The sequence below is a fragment of the Schistocerca americana genome, chromosome 7 (assembly GCF_021461395.2).
Source record: "Schistocerca americana isolate TAMUIC-IGC-003095 chromosome 7, iqSchAmer2.1, whole genome shotgun sequence".
NCBI classification, from domain to species: domain Eukaryota; kingdom Metazoa; phylum Arthropoda; class Insecta; order Orthoptera; family Acrididae; genus Schistocerca; species Schistocerca americana.
Window position 1 is genome coordinate 517,171,405 of NC_060125.1, and position 25,176 is coordinate 517,196,580.

At 39.5% G+C, this 25,176-nt stretch overlaps 1 protein-coding gene across 2 annotated transcripts in view; it reads right to left on the reverse strand.

The window, feature by feature from the left end:
• LOC124621852 (cytoplasmic FMR1-interacting protein) overlaps positions 1-25,176 on the reverse strand; it is a 150,150-nt gene that overhangs the window by 75,221 nt on the left and 49,753 nt on the right. Inside the window, exons 9-12 of one of the 2 annotated variants that reach the window (XM_047147299.1) lie at positions 19,485-19,615; positions 17,706-17,876; positions 12,170-12,252; positions 9,309-9,377 (exon numbers count right to left, since the gene is read on the reverse strand). In XM_047147299.1, coding sequence (XP_047003255.1) covers positions 9,309-9,377; positions 12,170-12,252; positions 17,706-17,876; positions 19,485-19,615 — 454 coding nt within the window. The remainder of the gene's footprint in view (positions 1-9,308; positions 9,378-12,169; positions 12,253-17,705; positions 17,877-19,484; positions 19,616-25,176) is intronic. The other variant, XM_047147300.1, reaches the window with a different exon arrangement.

A 25,176-nucleotide genomic window follows, 5' to 3' on the forward strand; every position in this document is an offset into this window, starting at 1 on the left:
TGACAGTTGTCATCCCGTCCAAACCAAAAAATCACTCCCACATAATCTGGCCACCTACGAACAGTTTTGAAGTGACAAAAATTCCCTTATCCCCTACCTAAAGGTCTCATAAAAGCCTTTACAGACAGGCACTAACCCCCAAACCCATTCTGTGGACAGGTTTCCAAATTCAGCCACACATCAAAGCCTACTCTAGTCCTGTGACAGGCTTATCCTATCCCATCAAAGGCAGGGCCACCTGTGAAAGTAACCATGCCATCTACCAGCGTTGCTACAAGTTCTGCACAGCATTTTATGCAAGCATGGCCACTAAACGACTGACCACCAAAATAAAGGGCCCTGCTAAACTGTGGCCAAGAGCACCCAGTGGTTGTGCTGTTGAGCACAAGCAGCTCAATATCAAAGGCTGCTTCACAATTGTGCCATCTGGATCCAACACCAGCTTTCTGAACAAAGTAGATGAGAATATCAACAAAAATTACAAAAAGGACAGATTGCTACTCACCATAAAGATGGCACCTTGAGTTACAGAAAGACACGAAGAGACTGTTACGCATTATTAGATTTCAGCCATGGCCTCCTTTAGCAAAGAAAACATGTACACACTCACTCACACAAGCAAGGACACCTCAAACACACGACCACTTCCACCAGCAGCTCCTTACGGAATGCTACTGTCACTGATTAGCAATCTGGAGAGAGGTGGGGGCAGAAGGGTATCATTGGGAAGAAGGGAGGGGAGGGGAGGGGAGGGGAGGGGAGGGGGGAGGGGGGGAAGGGTGTTGTCTGGCAAGCACCAGCAACTTCCAGGTGCAGCATCGGGAGATGCAGTGTGGGAAGGAAAAATGGGGAATGGAAAAGGAGAGGAGCAGGGAAGAGGAAAGGACAGGTGACTCCATTGGCAGAGGGCAGCACTCTTAAGAGGGTGAGGGAATCTGAAAAGGGAGAGGGTGATAGGATGAGAGGCAGAAACTGTTGGGTGGAGGGTATAGGGGACAGTAGGTTAGCATAGATTGAGAGCAGGATAATTTTGTAAGTGGAGAATGTGTTGTAAGGATAACACCCATCTGCACAGTTCAGAAAAACTGTTGGTGGAGGGAAGGATCCATACGGCCCAGGTCATGAAGCAGCCATTGAACTCTAGCACGTTATCTTCAGCTGCATGTTGTGGCCCAGGGTGGTTTACTTTGCATTTGGCCACAGTTGGGCAGTGGTCGCTCATCCTAGTGGACAGCTGGTTGGTAGTCATACCAATTAAAATGCTGTGCAATGGTTGCAGCAGAGTTGGTATATGACATGGCTCCTTCCACAGGTGGCCCAGACTCTGGTGGGTGCAGGATAAGCCTGTCACAGGACTAGAATAGGAAGTGCTGGGTGGATGGATTGGGCAGGTCTTGCAGATAGGTCTTCCACAGGGATATGATCACTGTGGCAAGCGACTGTGATTAGGAGTGCCATATGGATGGAATAGGACATTGTGGGAGTTGTGTGGGAGACAGAACACCACTTTAGGAAGGTTGGGAAGGATCTTGGTAGATGTCCCTTCTTTAAGGCATGATGACTCACAATGAAAGCCGTAATCAAGGATGTAGTTCCAGTTTAAGATAGCACTGGGTGGCGGAGGTGGCACTCTTTTGTCACTGGCTCTTGGGGGTGGTGGGAGGACTGGGGATGTGTGGGGAAATGGCAAAGGAAATCTGTTTGCAAACTAGGAAAGGGGATAGTGTCAGTCACTGCAGGCCTTGGCGAGACCTTCAGCACACTGTGAAAGGGAGTTCTTGTCCCCCAGTGGCAAGGCTGTATGCAAGCCGATGTGGAAGGGAGGGTAGCTGTCAAAATGCAAGTGCTGAGGTGCTGCTGATGGTTGGTGGCTTTAATGTGGACAGAGGTGTGGATGGAGCTATCATGGGTAGGAAGTCAGCATCTAGGAAGATGGCACACTAGGTTGAAGAGGACCAGGTGAAGTGGCTGGGAGAGAAGGTGTTCAAGTTGTGAAGAAATGAGGATAAAGTGTCTTGGCCCCTAGTTGAGATCATGAAGATATCATAAATGAGCCTGAACCAGGCCAAGGGTTTGGTTTTGGGACCAGGGGTTTGGTTTTGGGAGGCTAGGAAGGTTTCCTCTAGATGTCCCATAAACAGGTTGGCACAGGAGGGTGTCATGCAGGTGCCCATGATTGTGCCACAGAGTTGTTTGTATACCTTCCCTTCAAAGGGGAAGTAGTTATGTGTTAGGATAAAGTTAGTTTGGCGAATAAGGTAGCAGGTTTGGAGTCTGAAGGACATTGGGAAAGGTAGTGTTCAACTACAGCAAGACCATAGGCATGAATAATATTGGTGTATACGAAAGCGGCACCATCAGTGACCAGTAGGGAACCAGGAGGTAAAGGGGTGGGGATGGTGCAGAGTCATTGAAGGAAGCGGTTGGTATCTTTGACATGGGTGGCTAGATTACGGGCAACTGGTTGGTGGTGCTGATCAATTATGCCCAAAATCCTTTCAGTAGGAGCACAATAAAAAGCTACAATCATATGTCCAGGATTGTTGGGTTTGTGAATTTTGGGGAGCATTTAGAAGATGGGAGTGCGGCATGCCATAGGGCTGAGGAGGGAAATGGAGTCAGGGAAGTGGTTTTGGGGAGGGCCTTAGACTTTAAGCAGGGACTGGAGGTTATGGTGGACTTCTGGAAAGGTATCGCTTGGGCAGAGTTTATAGGTGGAGAGGTTAGACAATTGGAACAGGCCTTCCACTAGATACTCATTGCAGCTCATCAGTAGAGTGGTGGATCATGTGTTTGCAGGAAGGATGATTAGCTCAGGACCTTCCTAGCCTCCCAAAACCCCAGACCTCTGATCCAGTTCATGTTCACTGATGATATCTTTATGATCTGGGCTCAGGACCAAGACATCCTATTCTCATTCCTTCACAAGCTCAACACCTTCACTCTATCTGCTTCACCTGATCCACTCCAATCCAGTGTGCCACATTCTTAGATGCTCTGATGGCTCCATCCATACCTCTGCCCGTATTAAATCCACCAACTACCAACAGTACCTCCATTTTGACAGCTGCTATCCCTTCCACATAAAAAAAATCCCTCCCATACAGGCTTGCCACATGTGGATGGCAAATCTGTAATGACAAGAACTCCCTTTCCCAGTATGCTGAAAGTCTCACCAAGGCCTTCAAAGACAGGCACTACCCCTCCACCTGGTCCACAAACAAATCTCTTGCCATTTCCCCACACACTCCCAACCCTCCCTCCACTCCCAAGAGCCAGCTACAAAAGTGTAACCCTCCTCATCATCCAATACCACCCTGGACTGGAACAACAGAACCACATCCTTCATCCACCCACCCAGCACTTCCTATTTCAATCCTGTCATGGGCCTATCTTACCCCACCAAAGGGTAGCCCACCTCTGAAAGAAGTCATGTTGTATACAAACTCTGCTGCAGCCACTGCACAGTCTTTTATATTGATATGACTACCAAGGAGCTGCCCATCAGGAATAATGGCCACTGCCAAACTGGCCGAGAGCAGAGCAGACCACCTTGAAGCACAACATGCAGCTGATCATAACATGCTAAATATCAAAGGCTGCTTCATAACTTGGGCCATCTGGATTCTTCCCTCCACCACAAGTTTTTCTGAGCTGTACAGATGGAAGTTATTCTTACTCCGCTCCCGAAATTATCTCTATCTCAACCTACAATAACCTACTGTCCCCTACACCCTCCACTCAAGTTTCTGCCCCCTAACCTATCACCTCCTCTCTTTTCATATTTCCTCACCCTCTTTGTGTGTTGTCCTCTGCCAATGCATCCAACCGCCCTTTCCCCTTCCCTGCTCCCCCCCCCCCCCCCCCACACCACCTCCTGGTGCTATGGCTGGTAGTCTCTGGTCCCTGTATGCCCCACCAGACAGCCCTCTTCTCTCCCCCGCCCCAGCCCATACACTACTATACCCCCACTCCAGATTCCAAATTGCTCTTCACGTGACAGTCATGTTCTGTTCAGAGCTGCCAGTGGGAGCAGTCATGTGTACATGAGGTGTGCTTGCTCTCGTGTGTGTGTGTGTGTGTTTTCTTTGTTGAATAAAGTTTTAGCCCAAAGTTATTAACGTATACCATTCTTTTTATTGTGCCTATTTGCAACACAATGGGGCATCTTTATGATGAGTAACGGTCTGTCGTTTTCCTAATATTATTGATATTCCAACTGGAGTTTCTAAGTAGATGGGAATTATTCTTGCAACTTGTCCATTCTTGTGATCCTCCTGGCCTCAATCTCTGTGAACCCACTGCCCCACACCATTATCCATCAGTCTTGTCTTCCTCTGTCCTTTCATCCCCTCCCAAAGCCACTCCACCACATCACTACCACACCAAAACCCATAACCATAACCATCACCATATGCTACACTTAATCATCAGTTCCTGTGCTCATATGTCCCTTCCTATCTCAGGCACCTGCTGCCCCTCTCTCTCTCTCTCTCTCTCTCTCTCTCTCTCTCTCTCTCTCTCTCTCTCTCTCTCTCTCTCCCCTTCACTTCTAACCTGCACGCCTGCTGCCTCCCTCCACACTTCTCCAACCTTCCATCCCACTTCCTGCCTTTTTCTCCCTCTACCCACCACACACTACACAATCTCTCATTAAAGGATCTGTCTGAAAGCTAGTGAAGCTTTCATTCTTTCTGTGTTCCTGTCAACAATTTAACACTACTACTATTTGAGAGACAATTAAAATACATTTATTTCAAACGGTAGTCAAAATATACCTCTTCAATAATGTTTACTATGCAATTAAGGATTAAGCAAAGAGTTAAGTGTAGAGCTTGATAAAAAAGATGACACCTGTGTCGTATTATAATATACAATCACAATGTAATGTTTTATAGTAAAATGAGTCAACCAATGTCTGTAGTGATTCAACCAATATCTGTTGTGCAGAACAGAAATGTCTATCAAGTCTGACAACAATTGGCTCATAGAGAGGGGATGCTGACTTAGATTTTCAGACAGGAAGAATGGAAGATAGCTGTAACAGATATGTGGCAGTGTGCCAGTTGTGGCACTCTGATTGAATGTTGGCACTACGCTATAGGTAGAAGGTTTTTGCCTCACTGAAGTGTTGGCAGAGATTGTTATTTCTTCCAGACAATGTGTGTATGGTCAATGGGAATGGCAGTTACTTCTGGATGGTCAGGTGGGGTAGGTGCCAGGCGGCAATGTTGTGGACTGGGACTGTGTACCAGTAAAATGGCCAGTGAAGTGAAGATTTGAACACTCACCTTGTGCAGTGTTTGTTTACAGTTTGTGAAGGTTGCTATAAGCAGCATCAAAGCTTGCACTGCTCTGTGTGGAATCCAGGGCAATTACTACCAAAGGTGCCTTCCAATAATCCTCAGAACAATCCATAGTCCTGCTGAATGCATGTGTAAGAAAAGTGGACTGCCAAACTGAGACATAAGCAGCAATTGGGGATGGCTGCTTGGCTATCAGGCTGGGTAACAGAAAAGGTAATGTTGCATTGGACTGAATATGTTGTCTAGTTTTTTAATAATGGCTCGGGGCAAATGTTATTTGTAATGGGTTAATGAATTGCTCAGTTTGATATATGAGTTGTATTTGTGTTACCTTACCAGAGCCAGGAAGTGTTACCTGTTAAATGACTGAAGCACAACTGGGTAAATTATCTGTTGTCTTGAGTGTTGCATATTATTTAGGATAAAGGAAGATGTTAGGCTGTTAGTTTTGCTGAGCCAGCTAGTGGCTGACGTTAGTTAAGAAAGTAATAGTTATTAGAAAATTTTCATTTGAGAATTCAGTAAAATGTAAATTTTGGCTAACTGTGTGTGGTTGTGTTTTAATTAGTGAGGGACTGTTGTAACTGTAAAACAGCTTTTATGATTAGCTGTTTTCTGTAGTCAGCAAGGGAAAAGCATTAGTTAACAAATCAGTAGTGAAATTTCATAAAACTAAAATAAAATCGTCCATTAAGGACAGAACTTTAAAGGTTACACAAAATTCGTTGCAATTGAGTGTGTTTTTAAATTAAATTTTAATGCTAAAAATAAACTGGTCAAACTTTAGTTGTACGTTTTTTGCTCCAGTAAACCCACTACACCAAGAAAAAAGCCCAGTAAGCACAACAGTGGCCTGGCCATGTTCCCGAATTAATCTGGAAGTGTATGCAATAAATGTGGCGATTTGACTTTGATACACATAATGAAAACTGTTTAGGCGTATGCCATCTTACAAAACTAAATTATTCCAAGTATATACAAACATAAAAGTATTGTACACTGAGTACAAACTGAATGAGGCAGTGTGTTTGTTAAGTCACTGAGCTCAGGTCTTGGAGGAGGGACACTTATGCTCTGTCTGCCAATCCTGATTTATGTTATATAATCATAAAAAATCCTCATATGAGTAGGTTACTATACTACACTAAAACCAAACAGAAATATTAAATCCCCCCAATAATGAATACAGCAGAAATTTTCATTAGTCCTGGTCCATTAATTCGTTCTGGATGTTATGTATATTCAGAAAATCTTTTCACTCTAGCCGAGGAATTACTTCCATACAGTTTTCCACAAATAATGAACAGTCTATGTAAAAATGGATGTGGCCATAATCAGCAGCTAATTAGGTTGAACAATGCTATCAGTGACTTGCACCAGTCAACAAGTAACATCCTACAGCCAAGGAAGTGACTTTAAGGGTGTAAACATGAGCTTGAGCACACGCGTGTTCACACACACACACGCACACACACACACACACACACACACACACACACACACACACACACCAACTGAAATAAAGTTGTGTGGAATCCTGTATTACTACAGCTTTATTTGCTTCCAATAATAATAATAATAATAATAATAATAATACTTTTATCAAGAAATGGACTATTGTAAGCCTACACATCAATATACATATCTTTGCAGCATTGATTTACATCAAAAGCAACTTAAGTTAGTTCGACACCAGGGAGAATACATCCCATCACAACAATAGAGGCAAACTGGACTCAAATATACCAAGGCAGAAACCACAGACTCATTAATAGAAACATGCTTAAAATTCTATAATAAACTTTCAAAATATGTTCACTTCTTGCCCTATAGTATTTTCAGAGTGAAGATTTATGACCAAAACTCTCATTCTATTAGGTAACACAACTATTTGAAATAGACATTGTCAATACTAGTTTTTAAAAACATTACGAAAAGTGGAATTAAAGTATAAAAAGGTTTCTGTACAAGTGTTTTTAATTTTAATGTCTGAACCTATTCCACTGTAAGAGGTCAATAGCTAATAATAAACTGAACTCAACTGAATAAGCAAAAAGTGTGCATTAAAACTGTCAACATGGGATAGTAGAAGTAAGGATTAGACAATCTGAATAATTGCATATTCCAAGATAAAATCAATCTGCTTTATCTACAATACATTTCTCATGAACGCTGGAAAAAAAAATCAGTCAAATATTTTGTGGAATGATTTGCCTAAAAGTAAGAAATAAAACAGATTACAGAAACATTTGATGCACCTTTGAATGATGCTTCAAATCATGACAGAAGCTAAGATGCTCATACATTACTGACGTAAATAGACCACTGAATGAAATTCTAAGAGACAAATTCCATCCTAATATTCTAAATTAAACACTGAACTTCAAATTTTCAGTTGGCACCTCATTTTCTCTACATGATCTTGAACATGATTCAGAGATGTGTCATATGTTTCTCTATTCTACTTTGTTTCTTACTTTTAAACAAATATTTCACGGAATAACTGACCGTTTTTTTCCAAGATTATTTTTATTTTCAGGTTTTGTTCAGAAAGCATGAAAATATTTAAATATTGATCAGTATTTTGTTACTATTAAGAGTAAATAGATCACAAGAAATCAAAGCACTTTACATTTATGTTGTGATTTGATATTTTTTTAACCTTTCAGCATCTGTTTGAGAAATTTTCAGTTTTCTCTCAAATCACTAATTTTTTCCTGTATTACAGTGATTATTTTTCAGCCCCCCCCCCCATTTTCTTTTCTTTTTCGCATGTTTATAGACTTCACACTGGGCAATTTGATGGGCCATTTGGACAAAAATTCATTGTTTAATTTCTAGGAAGTCTTGTTTTCAGTCTGCTCATACTTTTGACCAAAACAGAAAAGAACTAAAGTCACATCTGCAGACCATATTTTGTTCCTTGGTTATATTCACTTTACTTACCTTTCCCTCCGAATCACTTTTTCGATAATGCTCCTTAGCTACTTGAAAATGTTCTCCACATTTATTGCCAATCAAACTCCTTTAACAGCTGTTAACCTAAGAGCATATGAAATGGAAATTGTTCGCAACACGCTGAATTCACCATCAAAAATATCTGTACCCTTTTTCTTCTTAATGTCATGCATACATTACAGTTGTGCTGAACTTATTGGGCATCTAGTTGACACTTGTAAGCAAACATCTAAAACTCTATGTTTTACAGTGTTATATTGTGAATCTAGTATCATCTAGTAGTGGCTACCATGGAAAATGGCCATCTTTTACCAAACACAACAATTTTGTCATCTGTATGCAACTAGTTTTTGTGAGTCATTAGCATTCAATGCTCATTAACCATATGATTTTTTTAAAAACTTACATACTGATTTAGAAACAAAAAGAACAAAACTAATTTAGTTATGATCTTACTGTACAAGCATGCATTTCATACCCTACCAACCATGCATCTCTGCTCATCCTTCATGATAACTTCGTAAAATTTCTACACACTAGAAAAAATAGCTACAAACTTATGAGAGCTCTAAATTGTGCCATTACAGGAAACTTGGGTTTGATTACTTAGTTGCTATTTCATATCTCAAATTAAGGAAGAAGGAAATCAGCATTCCAGTAACAACAAACTGTAAAAGAACTAAGAACCTAGCAAATAATTCCTCAACATGCCAGAAAAACCACAAACCACACAGTAAACAGCTGGAGACAGATCACAGTCCTGATTGTGCAGTATTTAAAGTTTTTAAAGCTGTCTGATAACTAGTTCAGACAAAACAGAAAAAAATTAAAAGAAAAGTTATGCACATTTGGGTGAGTAGATTGTGCAATTAACCAAATCCAATAAAGTTTTGCCTTTAAGTGCCTTCATAAAAGTGCAACAATTTATGTTCATGGAGTGTAGTAGTGTATCAAAACTTGCTTCAAACTGTGTTTGGCAAAGGAAGGTCACGTTCTACACAGGACTATGTTCTAGTCTCAGCAAGTTTGGTAGGGTTTTTCTACCTGTATGCGCTTCTCCATGGTGATGAGGTCACTGCATTCTTCATTGTGTTGGTGTCTCACGGTACATTTCTAAACAAGAATGGAATAGGACACCAACACCATTACACAATACAATTAAGTCTAAAGTAGTTTCAATGTGCCTGCACATATGCAATTCTAAAATGTGTAGCAAAGCAGCAAACTTGTCTCAGAGAAGAATACAAAATTTAATGAGGTACAGCAAATTGGTTTTTAAACAAAATTCAATACTTTTCAACTGGAAAGAGAACACATGGAAAGACCAATGCATATGTTGCTTCTAGATGAAGTACTTTTCATGTTTTCTTTCTTATATTGGCTTGAGATTTTATGCTATCTACATCAAAATCCACTACCATACAGTCTATAAGAATTTCCGACAATGTATATCTCCACGAAGAATTCACCCAGGTACTGACTAAGTATTTCCTTGATTTGCTATCAGTACGTAACAGAAGATACACAATAACCAGAAATAAGTCCTGGATACATTAGATGGTCATTAAAATTACAATTAGTAGTGGGGTAAGGAGTGACAATGAGTGCTTGGGAAATTTACAATTTATTAATCTTTCGCCCCAGGAAGACCTACAGCTCTCAGAATCTGGGACTGTATTATTACCAAAGGACTTAATAAAAGTTGCCACTAGTGCAAATATGGTGTATAGGCTACTGCAGTTAAATAAAGAAGTCTTCTACTAAAAGAGACCAATATCAGTAATCTTACGGTATCAATAATGATTATATAAACATCTAAGTGCCCATGTCATTCATGTGGATTAAATAGCTGGCCTCAATCCTTGAAACATTTCTGTGCCACTGCTATCCATCTAAGGTGAATCTACAACTGCATTTTAATACAGTGGTTTCAAGGAGAAGATCTACTCCAATTTCAAATACAATGGATACATTAAAAATAAATTAAAGCACATGAAGAAATTATAAAAATTGTATTTCAAAGTGTATTAAGTATGTGCAAACAATTACTGAAACACAAATTCTTAATATAAACTGCAGTACAATATCACTACTTTTTTATGCAAAATTATTAAATAGACCATTGTCTGAAACAAAATATTTTTTTGGAAACACTACAATTCTCATGAACCATGAATTAGAAAATGTTCACAAGAACAATTCACATTTGCAACACAGACAGTATAACAAGGAAGGATACCATTACAGACCACCATATTAAGAAATTGATATGACATATATTTACCAGTGTCTAATTTGGAGGATGAATGCATTTTTATATATAATACACAGTGTGTCCCAGTTCCATTAGAACTGTGACTATGAAAAATAAAAGCCATGGATTTTGTTCACAAAATCACTGTATTCATTCTAAATAGTCTCCCCCTGAACCAATACAAAGATGAAATCATTTTAAAAATGTTTTGAAACAATCACTGCAGTCCTTTTTTTGGAATTGCAGGAGGTACTGCAGAACAATTGTTTTGCATGTCCTTAATTCCATCTTAATGGTGTCCTTTCAATTTGGGGAACAATTGGAAGTTGGCTGGTGCCAAATTCAGTGAATATGGCAGGTGGTCAAGGACTGTTAATACAATTACTGGTGAAACACTTGTGCACGATCTTCACTTTGTGGATTGGAGCATCGCCGTGAAGGAACAACTAGGAATTTGCCTCTCAAGTGTTCAGGTCAAATGAGACAAATTCACTGGCTGATATGCCTGATTCAAACAAAATTTGATGCTGCGACACTGCTCCACCACCAATTTCCATTGAACACGAGACATATAATGTTACTTTGCTGGCCAGAATGCTTCTTGCATTTAGACTACTGCGTTGACCTTTTACACAGTTGTTGCTGAAGCTTCTACGGATCTCATCGCCGTAACTTGCTACAAGGTAGTATTGCAGTTTGGAATTTCACACAAGCAACCACAGCAGAGCTAGGACACACTATGTACTTCAATACCTGGCTTCATTTAAATACTGTACACCTAAATGGAAGCATTATTCTAGCTGGAGAGGAAAATGTATATCTTTTAAAACCATGCTCAAAAAATCTCAAGAAACAGCTGTCAAATTGAAAAAAAAAGACAAATGATTCACTTTTCTAAAATGAAGAAAGATTTTCACCACATAAAGGTATTTGTTTAATTACAAGGTAAACTGATGAAGCTCCTTCCCATTTTTCTTATGACTGGAAACATACAGAAAGTGTTTGAGAAGGGTTTCACTGGAGAAGAAAGTGACAGGTAGATGACAGCTATGTGACAGCTGTTTTATATAAAAGTTAAGACAACTTAAAGATCAATGGAATATACAATGTGCAGCAAATTCATGAGATTAAGTAATTAAAGACTTGCAAATACTAGCACAGACAGGAGGGAAAGTTCCAAGTGCCAATTGTCATAGGCATAGCCTGACCATCAACATCACCTAATGTTGGTTGATACTTGAAAAGGGTAACAATGTAATACACTTCTCTAAGTAATGTAGATAACTGGAATGCAAATATGAGCTGGAAAGAGCCTCCCAGCCTCACATTGGCAGTCTACTTAGACATGGTTCAAAACAAATAAAAAATACAGTTACTTGAGGTTCATTAGGTCAATGTTAGTACAAAATATATGCACTGTCCTAAAGGGCAAAATTTACAACTATACAGAATAGATTGTGAAAAGAAAATGCATATTTGCAAATATCTCAGTATAAGCAAAAATGTTCTAGACTTTATTTGAACATCATCACTGGAATCTTTAGCATGTACAAAGTCCAATTTTCAGTAATTCAAAGGCAGTGCAATATTTTCACCCAACACAACTTAGAAATCATACTGGATATTAAATATTACTGTATACTATTCTCACCTGAATTCTTCTCCCCATTGTCATTTCTAAATAGAATTCTCTATACCACAGCTGGGACAAATCACAGCACTCTTGAAGAGAAGCTGAAAATATTGAGACTCATCAGTTAAAACAGTGAGCCAAAACAGGATCTCACAAAATCATATTACAATCACACAAACAGAATGTTACCCAGACTGACCAGTGTGGAACACAAATGGAACAAAAAAGAAGAAAGGCAATAGAGAAGTATGTGATTCTGCCCCTCTGCTTTGACCTGTGACATCATCGAGATGGCGGATGCCCCCATTTCCAGCACATACAATATAGTGACCATAACATCACTAAATATACCCACGAACAAAGTATAACCAACGTGAAATATTTCACTTCAGCAATAAAATGAACAGGACACTGCAAAAAGTAAGAGTTTTAGGACTAGGACAAGCTAAATATGCAGCAACACTAAGAATAATGGCACCATTCCAAAACATACAAAACAGAAAAACCAAACAATGGAAAGTTCAGGATGGAATAACAACAATATTATGAAAAGGAAAGATTGCTATTCGCTGCGTAGAGGAGATGTTAGGCCGCAGACAGACACAACAAACTGACTGCCATACACCAACCAAAAAATAACACAAATGACATTACTGAGAATAAACTGAATAAACAATAAAAAAACAACAATTGGACTCGAATGTTTAAGTTAATCTAAACAGCTCAAATGAAAACAGTGATACCCAAATTTCACTTGAACTATATAGCTAAAGAGAAGACAGTTTATACTGAAAAATGCCCAAGACAACCATGAAAACCAGTACCGCAAATTGCACTTGACCTATATGGGTCAAACAAAGCCCATGATATCACGAGCCAACAACTAGCAGAACTATAGGTTAGGGATTACTAATTAGTAATATTTCATCATCAATTACACATTTTTTACTTTTTAACTGGTGCCCTACATGTTTCGAAGCTACAGCTCCATTTTCAAGGACTTGGGCATTAAATCCTCTTAAATTTTTCACCTAACAGTTACACAATGAAACACTTGTTAGATTTAACACGACAAACTATACCTCAATTGGGACTAATTAGAAAATATCACATTTACATAATAGTAAATCTGAAACTCTAATATTTCACTGTAACGTAGTTTATATTTATAGCATTCGAGGCTTGTACTAACATGATAGACTTGTTAAATGGTTTCAAGAATATTGCTATAACTCTGTGCACAACAGCTGGATATGTGCTGCGACACCACGCCGCCAACCTTCTATGCTCCACATAGCCTGGCGATGGCAGCTGCCTACGCCGACCAACATAGGACATCCAAGCTGGGTCACAAGAGTAGTGTGTACAGCATGACATCTGCCGCACCGCCTACTGGAACCCTCCTCTATGTAAAGAAAGTGAAGCCTTTGCTCCTTCTGAGTTTGTGTTCTACTGCTTATTGTACTATTTTATGTATGTAGTTTACCTGAATGTGGAAAAATAAACCCTTGTTCTTAGTGATTGCACTACTGGTTGTGTCTTGCATTATGACACAACTGGTGACAAGTATGGTGTTCACATCCATGTACTTATTCTATCTGGTTGTTCCTTAGGTTCTCATGTCTATCGAGGCAGTGCTCAAATCTCTCCTCAAGCAGCAGCACACTCTTACGTTTGCTATCAGGAATTTGTCGGCCACATTGAGATGTGCAGTCTTCTACGCCAATGGCGACCATCTGGCAGTTGTCAACTGTGCTGATGGATGTAAAAGTAATGCCTTACCAAACTTGTGGCCAGCATGAGAGCACTTTGCAGAGCATGCTTTGCCATCTGTGGTGATCACACATCCTACTAAAGACGATGTTTCCCTTTTGCAATGTTCAGGGGAACAACATAAATTGCGGTGACTTCACTTTGAATGAAAGCGTCATTTCTGTTTGCCTCATTACTTATTTCTTTCAGTTACTATACTGTAGCGCCGGCCGGTGTGGCCGTGCGGTTAAAGGCGCTTCAGTCTGGAACCGCGTGACCGCTACGGTCGCAGGTTCGAATCCTGCCTCGGGCATGGATGTGTGTGATGTCCTTAGGTTAGTTAGGTTTAATTAGTTCTAAGTTCTAGGCGACTGATGACCTCAGAAGTTAAGTCGCATAGTGCTCAGAGCCATTTGAACCATTTGAACTATACTGTAGCACTTCTTTCTGTGAATGGCCCCAAGTTTCATCGAGCTATATTACTTGGCAAACAACGTTCTTTTGTTATCTCTATACTACCTAGAATTTTTATAAAAAATATAAATTACTGAAGTTGTGGAAAACACATTATACAAGAAAATTTTATACTCTACAAAAAAACAACTATGAAGCAGGAACTGGCTGTGCTTACACTTGGGCACAAGTGAACCCAGAATTTGTCACAACTCTCTGATTCTCTCTCTTCACCTTCCCCGTCATGGAAGAGTCTCTTAGGATGTACTACAGATAAAGAAATATGTTAGGTTACCCATAAAAGCATAACGGTAGGAGGAGAAAGGGTAAACACAATTAAGTATGCGGAGGATCAAGTATTGTTGTCAAAATAAGGGAAGGACTACCATTTATGATGGAGAGGGTTGAAAAAGTGAGGAAAGAATATGGAATGAAGATAAATGCACAACAAAGAAACTGATGAGAATCAGCAAACAAGATGAATGAATCAGAAGGAAAGTACTTGGAACAAGTAAAATTTTTTAGGTCCTAAGGAAGTCTGGTGATGGAAAATGGAAGCTGTCTCAAGAAAACAAGAAGAATGTGTATGGGTAAAAATAGTTTTTGAAAAGGAGAAAGTTTTTTTGATGGCAAAAATAAATTAAATACAGCTAACAAAGAGATGTAAAAACTGACGTGTATTATTATGTGCCAATGAACCATGGTCAGTCAAACAGAAAGAAAAAAACACACTTGGTTAATTTTGAATTATTGCTGAGGAGGACACTTAAAGTGAAATGCATTGAAGGAACAACAAATAATGAAATATTTTAAAAAATATGAAGAATGTTCGGTGGAAATGGTAACAATGAAGAAAACATCTACGGCAGACATGTGCGAAAGAGCATTGAAGGAAAGATTGCAAAGAAGAGAGGAAGAGGAACAGAAGGAGGTGGAGGAGGTTGTGAAGAAGAAGAAGAAGAAGAAGAAGAAGAAGAAGAAGAAGAGGGGGAGGGGGAGGGGGAGGGGGAGGGGAGGGGAGGGGGAGGAAGGAGGGTTAGAATGCTGGATGGCAGGAAAAATGGATAAATTTACCAGTAGACTAAGGAAGAGGCACAGGATAGAAGGTAGTCAAGAGATTCCTGTCAGTACCTGTCACAAGGTACGTCAACTGAAGAAGCGGACAAGTGCTGGAAAATAATTTTTATGTACTATAACTGTGGAGATATATTTACCACTTACAATAACCTTTAGCATTAAAATAAGCATGTAAAAGCAGAACCCAAACATTCAGGTAAGTTAAACAACATACAACCAGTGCACTAATCTCTTAAATTGCATCTGAAATGTTATGGAATCCTAGTTTCCTCCCTTACACCTGTGGGCAACTTTCTGAAGACTTTTTCAACATAATTCTCCTCTTAACTTAAATAAATGCTGGTGCTAAATCAAAGTGGAGGCTGATTTTTACTCTGTGAGAACACTTCTCCACTTATTCTGGGTCCAATGAAGCGTATTGCACTGCAAATTCATCCTCCCGTGTGGAAAGGCAATGAGAACTCAACTCATTTCAATGTCTCGCATACTGAACTGGCTACATATACTGGCTCACATTTTGGAAAATTCAAACATCTGACGTGGTTGTAGCCTTGGAAGACAGTTGCCTTACAGCCACAATCAGTTTCATCACACAGTTAATGCCCATAATAGTCTTGCAATACCTTTAAATTGGCCAATAACAAACATCTGCTCCATAGGGGAGCCACTTCTTTGTATCGTGTTCATGTTACATAGAAAAAGTATATTGCTGGTCTTTAAAATATGAGTACATCCAGACTATAGTTCATTGGAATAACAGGCAGATACACAGACAAGAAAAAGTTGCAACACCAAAAAGTAATTAATATAGAGTAACGAAATTTCGGGAATACATTTGTCTAGCTAACATATTTAAGTGATTAACATTCCAAGATAACAGGTTAATGTAAGTGCAAGACAAGCCATTGCAAATGTGAAATGCTATTAAATTAATAAACGATGTAACCACCAGAATATTGAATGCAAGCATGAAAATATGCATGCATTATGTTGTACAGGTGCCCAATGTCAGTTTGTGGGGTGGAGTTCCATGCCTTATGCACATGCTTGCTCAATACAGTGGCAGTTAATGCTGGTTGTGGATGACGCTGGAGGTTTCATCTGATGATGTCCAATATGTGCTTTACTGGAGACAGACCTGGTGATCAAGCAGGCCACAGCAACATGTCAACCTCAGTAGAGCATGTAGAGCTACATAAGTAGTATGTGAGGGAGCATTATCCTGTTGGAACATTCCTCCTGGAAATCTGTTCATGAATGGCAGCACAACAGGTCGAATCACCAGACTGACATAAAATTTGCCGTCAAGGTGTGTGGAATAACCGTGAGTGTGATCACAGTGTCATATGAAATTGCAAGCCGGCCCATAACACCACATGTAGGTCTAGTGTGTCTACCATGCAGATAGGCTGGTTGCAGGTGCTCAACGGCCATTCCTCCAAACAATACACGGTCATCACTGGCACCGAGGCAGAACCAGCTTTCATCAGAAAACACAACAGACCTCAACCTTACCCTCCAATGAGCTCTCGCTTGACACCACTAAAGTCGCAAATGGTGGTGGTTTGGGGTCAGTGGAATGCGTGATACTGGTTGTCAGTCTTGGAGCTGTCCTTGAAGTAATCCATTTATAACAGATCATTGTGTCACTGTGGTGCCAACTGTTGCTCAATTTGTTGCTGCAGATGTAGTTTGATGTATCAGAGTCATACGCCAACCATGATAGTCTTCACTCTCAGTAGTGCCACATGGCCATCCGGAACCTGGTCTTCTTGTGACCATACCTTCTTCTCACCACCATTGCCAACAATCATTTACACTGGTGACATTCCTGCTAAGTCTTTCTGCAATATTGCTGACGGAACATTCAGCTTCTCGCAGCCCTTTTACACGACTCCATTCAGACTTAGTGACGCACTGATAATGGCGTCTTTTTTGCCTTAAAGGCATTCTTGACTAACATACATTCACCATTTCCAATCTCAAAGGTAACTAACACCCATGACTGTTACAGCATCTGCATACTCATAGAGGCGCTACTAGTGCCACTCTTTTGCAACTGGTGCGAAGTCTGAATAGGCGTCATCTTTCAGATGTAGAAACATGTCTATCAATTTTCGGTTATGTAGTGCAACTCTGCCTTGGTGTTGCGATTATTTTTTTTTTTTTCTGTCAGAGTATTGAGTGTTTAACCTTTCTTTTTAAAATGAAGTGTGTATTACAAGAGGCATAATTAGTTTACAAAAGGTCTCAGAGTACGGACACCACTTACCACTAAATCCAAGCAAATAGTTCCAATAAAATGATGTTTTATGAAATTGATCAATCTGAACAAGGTACTGTCCATCAATGTCCTTTCTCAATGTTCTTTTACCACCTGATTTATCAGCAATTAGTGACTCAAGCATTGTTCGAACCATATACAGTTGTGTAGAAGAAGGACCTGAAAAAAGATGAAGAAATCTCACTGACATACGATTATTTTATACATAAAATAAGATAAATTAGTAATATAAAAATGAACAAGTGTCACTACTTACACAAAGAGGCAGTCTCCCCAAAACACACACACACACACACACACACACACACACACACACACACACACTCCTCCCTCCCCACAAAAAAATCATCTTTTTAAACTTAACCTCTATCCGAACTTCTCCCTCCTTTGGATAATTGAGTTATATTTCTGCATTTTATAAGAACATAAAGTACTCAATAGTAGTGCGTTTGAGTACCACAAATACACTTTCATCTGTGTCAAGTTTTGCTATTGAGGATGATCCATAAAGAATACAAATTTTACACTTGGATACCCTTGGTACCTCCCCCTCAACCTGGCACGACAAGCAGCTGCTGTGAATTGTGACACATCCTGTACAGAAACCTTTCAGTTGTGGTGCCTCTCAACTTGGCACATCAGTGGTGGCTTGTGTCACTTGGGCCTTAAACCTGCCCTGCTCACAATTTAAAACGCTGGATTTTTTGTTATATCCCCAAGGCAATTTGCTGTGTACTTGTGACTTACTCGCTTTGTCAGAAAAGTTCCTGGAAAGTTTTTTTTTTTTTTTTTTTTGGCTGCACTACTGAAAAGGAACAAACATTGTTTTTATGTAACCTGGTACTCCTCCCCTACTCTATTCAATACCTCCTCATTAGTTACATGATCTACCCATCTAATCTTCAGCATTCTTCTGTATTACCACATTTCGAAAGCTTCTATTCTCTTCCTGTCCAAACTATTTATCGTCCATGTTTCACTTCCATACGTGGCTACACCCCATACAAATACTTTCAGAAATGATTTCCTGACACTTAAATCTATACTCGATGTTAACAAATTCCTCTTCTTCAGAAACGCTTTCCTTGCCATTGCCAGTCTACATTTTATATCCTCTCTACTTCGACCATCATCAGTTATTTTGCTCCCCCAAATAGCAAAACTCATTTACCACTTTTATTTTGCTCCCTAAACAGCAAAACTCACCTACTACTTTAAGTGTCTCATTTTCTAATCTAATTCCCTCAGCATTGCCTGATTTAGTGGTTTCAATTAGTAATATAGCAGAGAAAATATCATTAATTATCCTGTGTGCCCAATTAAAAATTATATGTAGCTGCAGTTGGGGAACAATAGAATTTTTGTTTTAATATATAAGAAACACTAAATTTTCTTTTGTAATCCCACATTACAGTGATTGAGATCTTATTAAAGCACATCCTAATGCAGTACATTCAAAGCATTTGCAAACTTCATATGATGGCTGCACATTTTGAAAACATTTACACTTCGTTTTCTTTCTACAACATAATTATGACCAAATTTCCATCATTTACCTCCCCGCCCCCTCCCCCTCCCCCCCCCCCCCCCCACTCAGGCACCCTACTCTTCAATTTATGTTTTTGTCACAATTTTCATTACCACGAATAATAAGATTGTGATTATTATCATCGTTATATGTCTAAAACAGAAGACAAATGTGATTTATGTTGCATCCTGCTTCTCACAAAGTTTTAACGATAAGCGCTTAACTACAATGGTACTCACCAACATTTCTTCTTGGTACTTTTATTCCAAAGCCATTGTCGGGATCTTTCTTGCCTTTTAAAGCTGGGTCCTGTTGAGGTTCCACTCCTCGTTGCCAGTCAGCGCATGTCTCCCGTACAGACACTATTATGCTGTGCATGGAATATCTCACATTCAGGACCTTCTTCGATCAATAAAACCAAATTCAAAAAAACTAAGAGTAAATGGATTTTATTTAAAGGGAATTTACTACAGTTTACAGAATACTTACAGGTGAAAACAGAATTGAACCACGAGGGGTGTGTGTGTGTGTGTGTGTGTGTGTGTGTGTGTGTGTGTGTGTGTGTGGTGTCATGTTGGACATCATGAGGGAAGGGAGAGAATGAAACCTGGTGCCTGTACATATCCTACTCCTCTTGAACAGCTCCATGGGGCCTGCTGAGCTTAACATCCAGATGAATGGATCACCATCAACAGTGTAGCATGTCTTCACTCCACGAGACACTGGAGAGATGTTTGGAATTTTATTCACGACATCAGTGCAAAGACTTGTGATCAGAAACTTTACACCACCACCCCATATGTCCTCTCTGCCATCAACTCAAAGGGAAAATTGTCAACATAGTGCAGCATACCTTAACTTCAGTGGTCCGATATGAGCCAGAGTATCCACCTTGCCAAGGCCATTGACATATTAACTTGCAAGAGTTCTTAAAAGAACAAAACAGGTTGTGTAGGACAAAAAAATGAAATTATCGTATGGCATTTATTGGCCAGGATATCCCCTTCGGGGTGCGGCTGCCATATTGCAAGTCTTTTTAGTTGACGCCACTTCGGCAACTTGCGTGTCAATGATGATGAAGGACACACAATACCCAGTCTCCTGCCGGGAATCGAACCCAGGCCCCCTTGCACGGTAGGTGGTAATGCTACTGCTGCGCTATGGAGGCAGACCTTTGTGGGACAACATACACCCAAAGAAAACAGTGCAGCTTGCACCATGTGATGTCTTTGCTGAATCCTAACATGAAACACTTTATTTCAGGTTCATGTTTATTTTCCCTCGGTGAGAGCTTAAAGATATAAACAGAGCCTTATCTACATCCACATCTATACTCTGCAAACCACTGTGAAGTGCATGGCAGAGGGTATGTCTTATTGTACCACGTATTAAGTTTTTTCCCCATTCCATTTACCATACAGAGCACAGGAAGAATAATTGTTTAAATGTCTCTGTGTGCATTGTAATTAATCTAATCTTGTCCTCATGATCCCTATCGAAGCAATATGGAGGGGTTATAGTACATTCCTACAGGTATCATTTCAAGTCAGTTCTTGAAACTTTGTAAGTAGGATTTCCCAGGATAGTTTGTGCCTATCTTCAAGAGACAGCCAGTTCCAATGGTACGCACTAGTGATTTGTACGCAATCTCCTTTGTAGATCGATTGTGACCATTCCACTTCATGTCCCAACTAAGTGTTACACCCAGGTATTTGTAAGAATTTACCAGCTCTGAGACTCCCTGATATTATAATCATATGATACTGTGTTTCTTTTTCCATTTTGTGAAGTGCACAATTTTATATTTCTGAACATGTAAAGCAAGTTGCCAGTCTTTACAACACATTGAAATCTTATCAAAGTATGACCGAATATTCGTGCAGCTCCATTCAGACTGTTCTTCAGTGTAAATAACTGCTTCATATGCGAAAAGTCTGAGGTTACTACAAATATTGTTCGCAAGGCCATTAATATACAAATTAACAGCAAAGGATCCAACTACTTTCCTGGAATACACTTGAAGTTACTTATACACCCGCTGATGACTCTCCATCCAAGATAATACATTGCATGTTCCCTACCAAGAAATCAGCAGTCCAGTCATAAATTTTGGCTGATATCCCATATGAAAAGACTTTTGATTATAGGCATACGTGTGATACTGAGTCACGTGCTTTGCGGAAATAAAAAAAAAAAAAAAAAAAAAAAAAAAAAAAATTACTCCAACTATCTCATTGCTTACAGGATATTGGATGGTAGTTTTGTGGATCACTTCTATTACTCTTCTTGTAGACAGTTGTGACATGCGCTTTCTTCCAATGACTATGAGTGGTTTTTTGTTAGAGGGATCTCTGCCAGATTGTGGTTAACCATGGGCTAACTCATCCACAAGTTGGGTACAGAATCTGATAGGAATTCCATTGGGCCCTGGTGCTATGTTCAATTTTAATGATTTCAGTTGTTTCTCAATGCCACTGACAGTAATGTCTATTTTCCTCATGTTTTCAATGCTATGTGGATTAAATTGGGGCAATACTCCTGGCTTTCCCGTTGTAAAGAAATATTTGAAAACAGAGGTACGCATTTTTGCTTTTGCTTTTCCGCATTTTTCTCTTTGACAGCCAAGATGTTTCATTTACCATCTCTTTACCTATAGTCCTACATATTGTTTTATATAGATTATGCAGTAGTCTCTGTTTAGAAGTTCCTTTACAGTGACTGTATACTATGGAGGGTATCTCTCATCACAAACTTTCCAGTGGGTACATACCCACACAGCAGACAGTCAGCTATTCTTCTGAACTTCAGTCATAGTTCTTCTATACTTACTCCTCTCGTGAGCTAAAAGTTTCTTCCTCATCGAGATATGACACTACTGCTTCTTTGTCTAATTTACTGAACATATAAATCTTTCTGCTTGTTTTAGTTGTCCTTTTTACTTTGGTATTCACTATCACTATAATAGCCTACTGTTCACTGACAGCAGTTTCAATGCAGACGTCCTCAAAGATGACAGGTCTGTTTGTTGCAATTAGATCTAACATATTTCCATCAGGATCCTGTGGAGAATAGCAAACAGTAACTGACTGTGGGAATTTTGTAAATCGTGCACTCTCCATAACAGTAATGTTGGAAAGTAACCATTTTCATGAGAATTTGGTTTTATACAACACTTTCTCTATATCGACATCAATCATGTAACACAAAGGAGAGACTCCTACTTGATACTTGTTTGGAAAAAATATGACTGACTGCAGATCAGCTTCCACATACACCACCCCCATTTTTTTCTTTGTGTTTTTAATTTGCAATTTTCTTGTGTAGTCTCACTTGTTTACCTTGACATTCATCAACTTTGTAGAGTTCCATTCTTTTCTGTCCATGTCCAGTAACCTCTCAGCCACTGCCAATGTCTCTATAAACGGAATTTCTCTGTCATTTTCCTCACATCTTATCCCAAGTCTTTCCCTTGATCTGGAGTCTTGGGTGACTTTCCTTACGATCACATTTACTCCAACCCTTTTTCTTAACTCTCCTACTAAATGAAATGGCTTCTCAGCATCAAAACAGGCAAGACAATGAAGACAGTAGTCAAGAGTTTCCATACACAACTAGTTACTGTTACAAGCAGGTGAGTTTGGTTTTCTTTTTATTATATTCCACCAGAAGTTTCTACTAGCATTTTGAAAACCAAGAAGAATCAATTTACCACATACAAATAAGGCTGTGCCATACTCAACATTTCATCATTAAGGTGGAATAGAAAGGTCTGTTATAGCATACATTAACTTTGCCAGAAACATTGTAACCACCTGGATAGCCACTGTGTTAGCATGCTGCTTCTGGAATTCAGGCAAGTGAACCAGACTCAGATCAGATCCAACAGGTGGATTCACAACGAGGGCCCCTTTGCTGGCCAGCCCAGATGTGGTTTTTAGGCAGTTTCCCAATCCAAATAGCTGAATACATGGCTGATACCCATGTCCCAACTCAGTTACATGGTTCGCATTTAGAAAACATTTGCACACTATCACATGGATAACACTAGTTGGGGTACTCACTAGTTGGGATACACAACTTGCATCTGGGGGGAGGAGGGGGGGGGGGGGTAAAGGATAAGGATGATGATGATGATGATGATGATGATGATCGGTTTGTGGGGTGCTCAACTGCGAGGTTATCAGCCCAATCTCACCACTTTCATGATGATGATGAAATGATGAGGACAACACAAACACCCAGTCATCTCGAGGCAGGTGAAGGGAGTAAAGAAGTGGCAACAGGGAGGGCATTTGGCCACCATTTAACATTAACATTGCCAAACCTGATAATAACCATGTGACCCACTGTGGATACAGGATGAAGGCAAAATAAGATGGAGCTAAGAAGCATTGTAGATGATAGTTTCGTATGGCATACTACTGCATATACTTACCTTGAACTTCAAAACAATGTAGGCCTAACAGGAAAATGAGGTAAACAAACCTACAACAACAAACATTATGTCTCAAGCTGTCTCTGATCTAATCTAATCAGTCCTGATGCTTTACTCCTTTATAAATGGAACACTCAATCAGTTGGAGAGAATTTCTGTAAAGTAATTGGGCTCTGTAACCAGGTGTCATATTGCTGTTTAGTGGAGACAATTCCAGTCACACATACAGGCACCCAAGACCCATCCACCTATTGTTCTGCAGAATATTCTGACATTAATCAACATGAAGGATTCCAGAACTTTACAGTGACAATGCAATTCAATGTCAAGATGATTTTATGAGGTACACTAATGTGTAAGATAATGGATATTGTTTGCCTTCAGGGGTAATGATATACTTTAGAATTTTAAATGGAACATGAGCTGACCCCCTGAACCACTATCGTTTTAAACCATAGAGCCTCCTTAAATTTTAATATAGCCATGACCAGAATCAAGCCCTTGTTAATTAGTTCTACCACATTATTATGTATCTATGCTTTCCTAGATGATGTTAGGTTAATGGCATGTTTAATTTCTCTACATAAAAACAGGTCTTTTCTTGGTTCAGTTGAGAATAATCTCTAACCAAGAATCTGGCCCACACACCAGCACTTTCTGCAGTATTTACCCAAAATTATTCACTTCTTTCTTCTCAAATAAACTTTTAAAACAGATTATGCTTATCCATTACGGATATTTTAGAACCGTGACTGTATATTGAATGTAAATAAGTTATACAGAACTGCAACCAGTCACTTTTTTGAATAATTATGTTTTATTCCATGAACCGGTTTTCGAACCTTTTCAGGTTCATCTTCAGATGGTTTCAGGAAGTTACGTCATTACTGGTAGTAGGATAATGCTGGGTGCTGGCTCTATGGCAGAAAGATGGGTCACACTTTAATGTATCGCCATGACTACAGCTTATCTGTCGATACGGATGTAAATTTAGTTCTTACTTACTGCGACAGTATAGGCACTTTACAACTGTTGCTTGCAACAAATATGCTGGATGCTGGAAAAGTCTCGCTGTCAAAGTGTAAATTAATATAGTTTGTGTGGAAGTGTGTGTCCTTATATAACTACTGGACATCAAAATGGAGGCAGACAGATGGACACTAACTGAAAAAAGCCGCCTATACTGTCGCAGTAAGTAAAAACTAAATTTACATCCGTATCGACAGATAAGCTGTAGTCATGGCGATACATTAAAGTGTGACCCATCTTTCTGCCATAGAGCCAGCACCCAGCATTATCCTACTACCAGTAATGATGTAACTTCCTGAAACCATCTGAAGATGAACCTGAAAAGGTTCGAAAACCGGTTCATGGAATAAAACATAATTATTCAAAAAAGTGACTGGTTGCAGTTCTGTATAACTTATTTACATTTTAAAACAGAGAAAAAATTAGAGAATTTCATGTAAATAACAAGATGGTGAGTACAATTAAAG